This window comes from Cuculus canorus, chromosome 21, assembly GCF_017976375.1.
Source record: "Cuculus canorus isolate bCucCan1 chromosome 21, bCucCan1.pri, whole genome shotgun sequence".
NCBI lineage: Eukaryota > Metazoa > Chordata > Aves > Cuculiformes > Cuculidae > Cuculus > Cuculus canorus.
The window spans coordinates 1,736,337-1,747,818 of record NC_071421.1 but is presented as its reverse complement, the minus strand read 5'-3'; the positions used below and the strand labels follow the sequence as shown (position 1 = coordinate 1,747,818).

The 11,482-nt window shown below is 47.8% G+C and overlaps 1 protein-coding gene across 1 annotated transcript; it reads right to left on the bottom strand.

The window, feature by feature from the left end:
• Positions 1-264: 264 nt before the first annotated feature.
• On the bottom strand, positions 265-10,748 carry TMEM88B (transmembrane protein 88B). Its single transcript, XM_009556738.2, has 2 exons — positions 8,522-10,748; positions 265-4,606 (listed from the first exon to the last, which is right to left on the bottom strand). Exons 1-2 carry the CDS (start codon positions 8,789-8,791, stop codon positions 4,337-4,339), a joined length of 540 nt encoding a protein of 179 aa, XP_009555033.1. The 5' UTR covers positions 8,792-10,748; the 3' UTR covers positions 265-4,336.
• Between the last annotated feature and the right edge of the window lie 734 nt (positions 10,749-11,482).

Here is an 11,482-nt window from a genome sequence, read left to right as displayed (position 1 = left end):
GAACCACTCCTGGAGAGAGCACTTGCCCTTCACATATTATTCCATTCCTTTTAATCCACCTTGCTGTGCCTGGGTGGTGGATAACTACCCCAAGAAGAGCCCCAGTCCCTTTTCTCTTCTCTTCTCTTCTCTTCTCTTCTCTTCTCTTCTCTTCTCTTCTCTTCTCTTCTCTTCTCTTCTCTTCTCTTCTCGGCTGTTTCTGGGATCACCCTCACACCCAGGCTCGCTGCCTGCACCCCTCCCAGTGCTGACTGACCCCCTCGGGAGCAGGCAGGATGCTCAGTCCGACGCAGTTGATAACACAGGAGGGGCACAGTTCAGCAGCCGGAGTCTTGCCCTTGGACCTGACAGCCTGCATGCAACTTCATCTCATGGTACGTACGGCAGGTCCCAGCTTCCTTTCCTCCAGCCTCCCTCAAAGGAGGAATTTAGCATCCTTCCAATAAAGGCTACGCTGTCCTTGGCTCTGAAAGAAGACCCTGATTTCAGTTCAGATTGACAGATGGTTGTTATTTGCACTGCCCCCAGCTGAGGGCTCCAATAACCGAAGGCATCAGAGCACCAATATCCAGCTGAGAGCACCGGGAAACAGCTCAAATATTTCAGCTAGAATTCTTGCTGGACTCAGAGGCTTCAGCTGGCAAAAGCAGGGAGGCAGGGAACTGGTTATTCAGCTCCTGGTTTCCACTGGCCTAGAATTTCCCTGTCTTTTGTACAGGTTCTGCATTCCCTTGGGCTGAGGCACACTCTCATTTACCCACTGTGAACTTGGAGCGTCTCCACTGATTTCAGTAATGCCAGGGCAGATCCCTGCTTGTGAGAGAGAAGAGCTTGTTCTTTTATTTCAGAAGTGCCTGGGCTTATTCATCCCTGCCTCTTACACACAGCAGAGACCAGAGACATCCCTTGGTGAGCCTGTGTGGTGAGAGCAGCTCCTCCTCTTGCCCTTGTTGAAACCTGTTAGTGTTCACGTCTGTCATATTAAATCCATATGTAATCTCTGTATAGAACGTTTCCATAAACATTTCTCCACAGTGATGCCGAGACCCACGTCTTTCTGTCCTGCTCCAGCACCTTGCCAAGCAGAGCTGTGCTCTGAACTCTGCCCCGGGCTGGGAGCTCACAGAACAAAGCTCTGTCTGAGATGTAGAAGAGGGAGGCATCGCTTCCCCCCAACATCTGCGGGCGCAGTCCCTGCCTGGCACATGAGCCCTGCGGAAGGAGGCTGGCACAGCTGCCCTCAGGCTTTGATCCAAGGCTAAGGATATTAAGGATGGCTCTGTACTCTCTACAGGAAATTTAGGATCAAACTCGTTTCACATCAGAGCTCCAGCAGTGCTTGCGATGCATCGCTGTGCTCTCTGCCAGACCAGGACACCCTTGAGGTACAGCCTGAACTCTCCGACACGAGGTCTGTTCGGCATGCTTTCAGGTAGATTCATTTCCTCTTTGTTTATTAAAACTCTCTGTGAAGCGAAATACCAAGTTTTATGGGCAATGGCCTTCCTGATAACTCCCAATTTCTTCTGCAGAGGCTGACTGCGATACTTGCCCCCCAGGCAGCTTTAGGAATCCTTTCCTTGTAAAAGCAGTTGGATTCACTGACAGGTGAGCAACAGGAACAACAGCTCCTATCAACCATCTGTGCTCCCTCAGCAAATATTACCTTCAGGCAAACCTGGTTTTTATCCTGTAGCACGACATCTCCCTTTCATGAAACGGAACTTTCTGCTGTTTCTCCCCTCGGTCCTGTCAGATTATTTCTCTCCTTTTAACTCTTCAAAATGAGACAGAGACTGACAGCAGAGGTGTGAGGAGGAAACAGGCCACACTGAAAGGGAAGAATGGCAACAAACACATCAGCAGTGTGAGCAACTGCAATTCCCTTTTTATTTTTTAAATGGATATTTCGCTTCTGAGGCACAACACGGGATGATCATCTGCTCCTGACTCTAAGTTGGCTCTCTGATAAAGGAACGAGTTGAAGGCAGGCTGCTTTCTGAGCCCTGGGGATCCGGAACAGCTTGCTTATGCCTTCTCCAAATTTTTCTCTCCTGTGTGTGTCTTTCCCATTACATTCCAAGCACATCTGCAAGCACAACAAAGGGAGAATACAGCTCTCCCCCAAGATTTTGTCACTGTACAGATGCAAATGCACTACAAGCCGCTGGCTGGAAAAGCATCACTTGGAACAAACCCACTCCTGTCTCCCCGGGGCAGGCGGTGACAGCAGAAGGGGGTCCCTGGCAGATGGGGGTACAGCTGGCAGGTGAGTTGCAGGACACAGGGAAGCCAGCAAGACATTGAGCCAACAGCTCTAGTGTCTCAAAACAAGGGTCTAGCAACAGCGCCATGCTTACCTCCAGCTGCCCCTGTGCTGTTCTTGTCTGGTTTGGTGGCAGGACTCGGTGTCCCACTGTACGCAAATGAGGTGTTTTCTGGCAATTCCATTCTTTTTCACCCATGGCCACCACTGGTTGTTTCTCTGAGAGGGACCACGGCTCTCAGGGCTATGTAGACTGGAAAAATCAATCATCAAAGCAAGCAGAAATTACATTTTAACCGACAGTGACACGTACTGTGGTACAATGGGCACCACACAGCTGTTTCTGATGCAGCCAGTGCTTCCAGACAGAACAGAAACTCCCTCGGTGGAGCTACGGCATGATCTTTATTTATACATAACACTTGAAATGGTTATATTTGAGGGACAGGGGAGCAAGAGCCAGCGGGAACACAGAGCTCACAGTGATCAGCAGCACACAGACCCCACTAACTGAATACTACAGACACCCACAGTGAATCGAAAGGAGAGAATTATGCATCAAGCTTTTCCCTACCTGCCGTACAGAATCACAGGATTGTTCAGGTTGGAAAAGACCTTTAAGATCGAGTCCAACCCTTCTCACATACACTGTACTTTTCACTCAGCTGTAATTAATGGCATGCCATATGACAGAGGAATCCGCGGTATCGCTTCAGAGATCACTGAAATCAAGAGGGGGATCCGGCTGACCTGGCTAAGCACCAGTTCAGGCCCTGGGGGAGCTCTGCAGAAGCACGGGAGGGAATTCAGGCGGGGTTCCCCCTCAACAGGTTCCAGACACGCAGCCCCTCTCCAGGGAGCAGTTGCCTCACACGTCACCCTGGACATTACAGACCACATTTAGCACAGCAAACTCCCCGCACACTGTTTTGCTGCGGTATTTGTATTTTCAGCCACTGTGGCCCATTCAGTCCTGCTTTCACACCAAGAATACAACACAGTGCCAGTGCTGAAATGGCTCCGAGGTCCTCCAGACATCCAGCCTTATTGGAGCACAGAAAGATCCACAGCATCCAGCAGTCAGTTTGATCCTTTCTAGTTCTCCTCTCTTAAACTGCAGCACTAACCCTAAATCTCAATATTCGTGACCCTCAGAAAATAAAGCATTATACGCTGCCCTTTGCAGGCATAAGTTCTTAGCCCAGACCTGGGAGAACTTGTAGTGCTCAGTAGCCACCATGAGTCTTCAGCTGCTCCTTCCAGGAATCCTAAATCCAACCTGTAGCCCCAGACAAAGCCACCTAACCACAGCAGGAAGGACAAGGAGCTGTTTGCTGGCTAGTAACCCTCAGCATTACCTATTTCAGACTAACAGCTTGCAGGGCAGAAACCCAAAGGTCAGCATTGGTTTCCACAGCCATCCCAGTGACCTGACTCAGGAACAGAGAAAAGAACATAAGCACAGCTACAGACCACAAAAAAGAGGGATTGCTCAGCGAGGGAAGAATATCTGATGTGTAGGAAAGTGGTAGATCCCGAACATCACAGAGGCAGCGACCTACAGACGCCTTTGCAAGAGATTAGAAACATCGGCAGTCCCACAGTTCGGAAAGTCACAGCTGCTTCCTCTTGGCTGGACGCTTCACCAAAGGCTGCCTTTTCCAAAGAGGTCTCAGAGGCATAGAGCAAAGTCAGCGGCCACTCCCACCACTGTTTTATCCTATACAAAGTCCTCTACATCCCAGGTGAGGCAGAGCATGCTGTCAAGACTGGAGACAGTGCTGTGCTCTGAGTGGGAGGAGTCCCTGTTCTTCTCAGGGCTGAATATTGTCTTTACCATCAAGGACTTGTGTCTTCTGTATTTCCCTAATGGTGGGCAGAATCCTACCCACTTACAGACAAAGGTGTAGGAGATGGCTCATTAACGGCTTTCCCTTCTTCTCACATCCAGGTACCACACAGCCTTCATCTGCAGAGGCCTCAAGATGATGATTCTGGGAGGTGATGGTGGGTAAGGAATGGCCAGGAGAAGAGGGTGCTGCCTAGGGCAGGGCCCCTGGTGCTGCCAACTCACACCCAAGCCTTGACTTGAGTGTTCCACCCCTTGGCACAGCCGCAAAGGCCTCCCTCCTCATACCAGCGCCACTTCACCCCCTTGTACACAGCCCTGCTATATGGCTGGAAGCACATGAAGAGCCGGAGACGCCTCGCCAGGCTGCAGTAGGTCGCCATGGCCACCACAATGAGAGGGGACATGATGACGAAGCCAAGGATAATGAGGGCAGAAGAGCTGTTGTCATCCAAGATGCTTTTGCAGTAGCGGGCAGACGAGTGCAGCACCTGCGGGAAGAGTGAGACAGACCTTGTCACAAACCTGGTGGTGGACACAAGTAGTTACCAATTACCCTTGAGTTTCTAGTGCTTTCACAGAACGACACACCTTTTCCCCCTCTCCGAGCTGAGCTCAGCAATCTTCAGGCTACACTATGTGACTGACAACGCATTTCAATCGGGCTTTCAATTATTCCAGCACTGCTGTGAGACAAGAGCACTGCACTCCAGTCCTGAAGCAGGAAGCATCGGTCTTTATTAAATCATCAGAAAAGCACAGCTTAGCTTTTGGTAGGCAGAAACCAAACAAAAAGGCCTCCTGCTGCTACATTGATGGGGGTGGCAAAACACACTGGAAAATATAACAAAGTAAATAAAATACAGCAAGATATTAGACTCCGTATCACAAAGGTGGGTCACTCCATGGCTACCCGCTGGCTGGAGACTCTCCAGACTCCTGCCCTAGAACAGACCCCTCCATGTTCTGTCCTCTGTGTACTCCCTGTACTCTTTTCTACCCCCTAGCATCTCTGGAAAGCCCATTCACCCCACAGTGAAAAGCATCCAGCACAACTAGCTGCTTCTTGCTGAGTGGTGTTTAAAGCCCTCCTTTCATCCTGGCAGCAGGAGATTTGAGTCAAGCACTCGGCTGCTCTGCATTAACTAATGCTACAGGCAAACCTCATGTCCCTTAGCTTCTTTTCCTTTATCCGCACGCTCTCAGCAGTACAAGCAACACAACCCATCATGCTAAAAAAGATCCATCTAGCGGATCTGCGCTGCAGAAACCAGCCTCTGGCCACTAGGAAGGCATTGAAAAGCTGTAGCCCAAACACAAAGGACTGCTCTTGTCAAGCCGTACTGCTGCAATGCCTCTCTAGGTCTATTAAAGTCTGTCCTAAAAGACTCTTTGCAGCTAACAGCAACGCGGTTGCTTTCAGTTCTGAGGTACTTGGTTGTACTCAAAAAAACTTCTGCATCTCCTCGAAGTTTTCAACTGAAGAGCACTCTGTGCACAAAGAGAACTTGAGGTTTTCGAAGGTGAGGGTCGAGCCAAGTGAAATAATTCCAGGAAGCAATCCTCAGCCTTTTTCCCACTTTGGGTCCCATTTGAAGTCTGTATTTATGACTTCCAATTACCAGTTTCAAATCATAGGGAACATTGATTTAAGGGCTTTACAGACGATATCATAGAATCATAGAATGGTTTAGGTTGGAAGGACCTAAAAGATCCTCCAGTTCCAACTTAAACCTACCCTAAAAAGCCTTGTGTCTTACAGAATCTGTACCCACGCTGCATCTGTGGAGACAGAGCAGCCGTTTTACAAAGACAATGGCCCACACTGCAGTTCGTCCCAAAGAGAATTAATTATTTCTTGTGAAGATTTACTCTTCAATAAAAGAAAAGCCATTCTATACACCTGCCCTTTTGACTGAGAAAATCCTAACAGCCGTGAACTGTAAAAGGAAAGCATTGCAACCCACAATGAAGGGTTGCGTGACTACTCAGGTAGTTCAGCAGCCCTCAGAGCCACTTTTGCTCCTCCAGAGCCTTCCAATTTGCCCTGTTGGGCATCACACACATTTGCATTCCATATTGAGACACTTCCAGAAGGTGTCAGAGCCATGGTGGGAATTGTCTGGCCCAGAGGTACACGATTTCTCCGTGAATTATGCTTCACTTCAACCGGCAGCAGCGCTCGTGTCTGCCCTGTCGTACAAAGCAATTTTGGTGACAGATGTCTCCCCGCTCATTGGTTCGCAGGACCAGGAAAAGCTTTCCAATAACAGCAGCTATGAGTTACTATAATTTCAGGGCAATAATAACCAAAGCTAAGCTTCTCAGACCCAGCGAATACATCAGGGCTGGGAAAACAATAATAGCACAGTCCCTTTGTCAGGGAGCTTTGAGACAGGGAGGTGTGGGGTGAGCACTTGTGTGGCTGGGATGTCAGCCGAGTAACACAATGCAAGGGCTTTATTGGAAAGTTACAGCACATCCACCAGGCAAAGCTCTAAGTGCTTGCAGCCAAGCATTAGACTTAGCACACTGCTGTGTCCCAGGATTTAGAGGACTCAAGAGAGCGACTGAAATCCACCTCCAGAATGAGAACCTTTACCACACATACACAGCTCCTCAGAGAACCATCACCAGCACTAAAAGTGCTGCCAAAGAGGCTGCTCGCCCAGAGTGGGGTAACAGGCAACACATCTGGGAAACGCGATTTTACGGTTCCACCAAGCAGAGAGAGGGTCTCCTCCTTCACTACAGCGTGAGACCTTCACACCTCTATCCGTGCTCACCCAGACAGAGGCCCCGAGGACTTGGGTGACTAGATAAGATGCAGAAATTTCATTCAAAGGAACGGAGAAAACTTTCTTCTTTTATTATTTTCCAGGTAAATTCAGCACTTTGAGAAGATTCAAATCCTCTTCCCTTTATTTCAGATTCTGTGGAACCGGGAGACCAATAGCATCCATATTTTGAGTCAATTCTCCCTACAGGAGAGTTAATAACCCTCAGCATTACCTACTTCAGATTAACAGCTTGCAGGACAGAAACCCAAAGGTCAGCATTGGTTTCCACAGCCATCTCAGTGACCTGACTCAGGAGCAGAGAAAGGAGCATAAGCGCAGCTATAGACCATGAAAAAGAGGGATTGCTCAGTGAGGGAAGAATATCTGACATGGTTTTTTTAGCCCAGAAAGTAGGAAGTAAAAGAGCTCTTGGAATTTAAGAGAAGTCATTTGAGCTGGTCCAAGAGTTCCTGCCTGCAAGGTAAACAGAATAGCTTTTTCACATCCACACTTAGTCAAAAAAAAAATATTTATAGAAATATACTAATAGGAAATTCATAAGTAATGAAATCCAGAGGGCAGCAACCAACTGGCACAGACACACACAGAGCCAGAGCCCTTACTGACCCAGCAGGCTCATTTGTGGGTGGGAGAAATAGTACAACATGTTTGGGAGCACATCTGAATGTCAGATTGGATTAGGATAAGAAGAGGGTTATATATTCTGTTAGAGTTTCCTCATTCTATTACTAGTTGTTCTGCAGAACAACTAGGACAAACGCTGTAGAGGGCTTATTTAAATGGGAAGTAGAAACCCACTGTCAGAGCCAACATGAGGCTCGGGTGAATCCTGGAGGTCAGGTTGGCAGCTCTCAGTAAGAGGTCAGAGAGAGAAATACCGTGACATTAAAATACAGGCAGCAATTGTCAAGCCAGGGTCTATATTCCCCCAACCTGCCTGTTCTTTTTATGGGAATACAACTTTATTGCCCAATCAAGCTGTAATTTCCCACAATACTGGAAGAAGGGAGGGGTAAAAATGCATCTGGCTCATTCCTGCCAGCATTCAGACGTGCCCGCAAGACTGGCACCTCCTGGGAGCTCATTGCAAAACGCTGTAGATTTCTCTCCAATCGCTTTACACTCAAACAGGCACAAAAAGTGCAGTGCCCGGGGTATCAGGACGAGGGGTCCCATGCAGTCCCCGAGGAGCTGGGCAGTCACAGGCAGCTCCTGTCTGCGTTCCACCTCCCCGAGAGCCTTTCTGTCCAACCTCCCGACACAACGTACGGGTGTCAGCCAACTACTTGAAGACAATTAGTCCAGAAACCACAAAGATGAATGCATATGCCGGCCTTGCTGCAAGCTGTGTCACCAAGCAGAGATCGCTCCCTTGTAGAGCCAAGAGCTGGCAGTGCAGCATGAACCCCTGCCAACCTGTTCTTGTCAGCCCAGCCTATACCCCCCTGAAAAATATCTGTACTGATACACACCCCTTGTGAAAACAAAGCCAAAGCTCAGGGAGTCTGGCCTTGCCTGTGCACACATTGGGCTAAACTCACCCCTTGTGGATGGTCCGGCCATAGGGGTGGCTGCTAGACACCAAACGGAGCGAGCTTTGCTTACCTGAGAGTGGCACTGGAAGCCAAAGTAAACCACCACAATGGTAGGAAGCAGTACAACCGTGAAGATAACAAACAACAGGAGCAAATTAATGAGAAAGACCAAGATGTTTGTGGTGACCACCACCAGGGTCCATGCCAAGCAGCACCAGGCACTCCGTGGCTCCCTGGGAAGGAGCTGGTCATCCATATCATAGGGTGGGAGGCTAGGAATCATCCGAGACTTCTCCGAGAGGTTTTCTGCTCCAAAGTCCTCGGTGTCCTGGGCAGACATTCTTCAAGAAGGTCGCTAATCAACCCACGCTATTATTATTTTCTTATCTTATTTCTTTGTTTTTCCCAACAGACGTGGGAAGTAATTTGCAGAGGTTTTTCCTGCCTCTTCCACACACAGACAAGAATGTCTAACCAGAGATCATAATGGAGCAAGGAAGGAAAAGCCCTCTTTTGGACACCTGTTTTCCAGGACCGGGCCAGCACAGGTTGTTTCCTTTCAAAATGCTTCCCAGCAGTGTCCCAACCTCAGTTTCAAAGTAGATGTGGCTGCTGGAAGTTTGACAACAGTTATTATTTTGCCTTTGTGTCCACAGTACTTGTGACTTTGTTGTTGTTCTTCCTAGGATTATGATCCCAAGAGGTCGCAAACAGTAGCTGCCTTAGCTTTGATGGGCTGCTTAGTATCGTCCTCCACCTTTGAGCACTGCTGATTGCTAAGAATATCAGGCTTAAGCACTTTTCCTTGACTTCGAATCACGATTCCACACTCTTCACCCTGTCCTCAGGTAAACAATCCTGCTCAACTCTCATCCAAACGAAGTGAAGTGGGGAAAACAATGAACAGCAGCTGTTGCTTCACTCTCTGCCTTGCTGGAGTCCTTGCCCACACCTTGCAAAGCTGGAAGTAAACACTGGAGCAGAGCGTGGTTTCAGTGGCCTCAGCTGCCTGCAGTCAAAGGCACTCAAATACGAGGAGTGTCTTCCCTTCCCAGCTGGCTCTCGGAGCTTCGCAACGCTGCTGTTTACAGACTAGCTTGTGAAGCTGCTCTCGGTGCTAGCCAATCCTTTACATCTGTCTCCCTTCGGAAGTGATTCAGCACACAGCACCCAAGAGCCACCTTCAAATCATACATTCCCAGGTCAAGAGGGTCCCTTTTCAACTGCAATTATTCTGCCTCTGATTCATTCGCTACAATTTCTCTCTAGATTAAAAAACCTCAGAGAAATTGATAATAATCACTATTTGCCTCTCAAATCCTTTGTTCTCTGCAGTCATCGCTGTTGTTGTTTGCAGAACACGCTGATATCCTTGCAGGGAAGGCACAGCAATTATCAATTATTTCATCTGCCTCATATGTTCAATATTATTTAATAATTCCAGTGATAACTGCCCATTTATGTAGCCTTTTGGGTGCATCCGTATATGCATTATTGAGTGGTAGCTTTCCTTCATTACATGTTCTTGTTAAAAATCATACATTTTGGGAGCCCATCCCTGACTGCTGTTGGGTGTTTTGGTATCTTTATCTGTTTTCTTTATTCGCTGGCTGGCTGGAGTGATATTACAGCAGAATTAAAGCCAAGATGGTTTATCGAAGGACTCGGGCAGACCTGTGGGAGCCAGCAATGGCTCTAACGAGCACCAGAGGAGCTTGGATAAGTACCTGTTCTAACAGCGTACAGCCCATCACCTCAATTATTGTCCTCGTGTCAATCTCATTCCTCTGTAAATACAAAAGGCTTTTACCATCTGTACAACCCAAAGCTGCTTAAGTAGTCATAAAAGTGCCATAAATTCTAAAAGGCTTTGCTAAACTCAGTTTCCAAAGTTCTTCTGTTGTAATGAAAACCTATTTTTAATCTGTGGGAGAGCTGAAAATTGTCTTCTTTAAATTTATTTTCCTTTGGAAGAAAACATACATTCTAATGATTCTTCTAACAACCAAGCGAACTTCATGTCAAACAAACTGCAGTGAGAGTAAGAAAGATTCCGCAAGCCTCTAATTGTGTGTAATTTCACATCCTTAACGAGCACATGCCCCTAAGTGTAAAAGATGTTTTGGTGCTGGTGCAAGTTATGGAGCAATTTTTAACAGGAGCATCGTTGCTTTGAGATGCTGAAACTGGTAACGATTAACGATAAACAGATAAATTCATTGCCAAGAAGTGATGTTTCCACTGTCTATAATGATAGCACCATCTTGTGGTTTGTTACAGTTCATAAATTTTCATTTTATCCTTCACAATCTCTTACACACAGAAGGATGCTGTAGGACACGCAATGGAATTTTTCCAGGCACTGAAAACAACACTTTTCATACTGCTTCAGCGTCGTTAGTTTGAGCACTGCTATCAAATGGGTGCTGGTCTCTTCTCCCAAGTAACAAGTGATAGGACTAGAGGAAACGGCCTCAAGTTGTGCCAGAGGAGGTTTAGACTGGACATTAAGAAATATTTCTTCACCAAAAGAGCGGTGAAGCACTGGCAGTGTCCGCCCAGGGCAGCAGTGGAGTCACCATCCCTGGGAGGGTTTGAACATGGACATGTTGTGCTTACAGGCACAGTTTGGTGGTGGAGTTGGCAGAGTTAGACTTATGGTTGGACTTGATGATTTTAAAGATCTTTTCCAACCCAAACAACTCTGATTCCATGCTCCTATAGCGAGGTGCAGACCTGGCCCCCTTTGATCCCCACCCAAGGGTCTGCTGGATAGTATCAGAGAATCATTTGGTTGGAAAAGACCTTTGAGATCATAGAGTCCAGCTGTGCCCGTCCACTACTAAACCACATCCCTGAGCATTTCATCATATAATGATAGGACGAGGGGCAATGGGTATAAACTGGAGAGGGGCAGATTTAGACTGGACATAAGGAAGAATTTCTTCACTATGAGAGTGGGGAGGCCCTGGCCCAGGTTGCCCAGAGCAGTGGTGGCTGCCCCGTCCCTGGAGGGGTTCCAGGCCAGGTT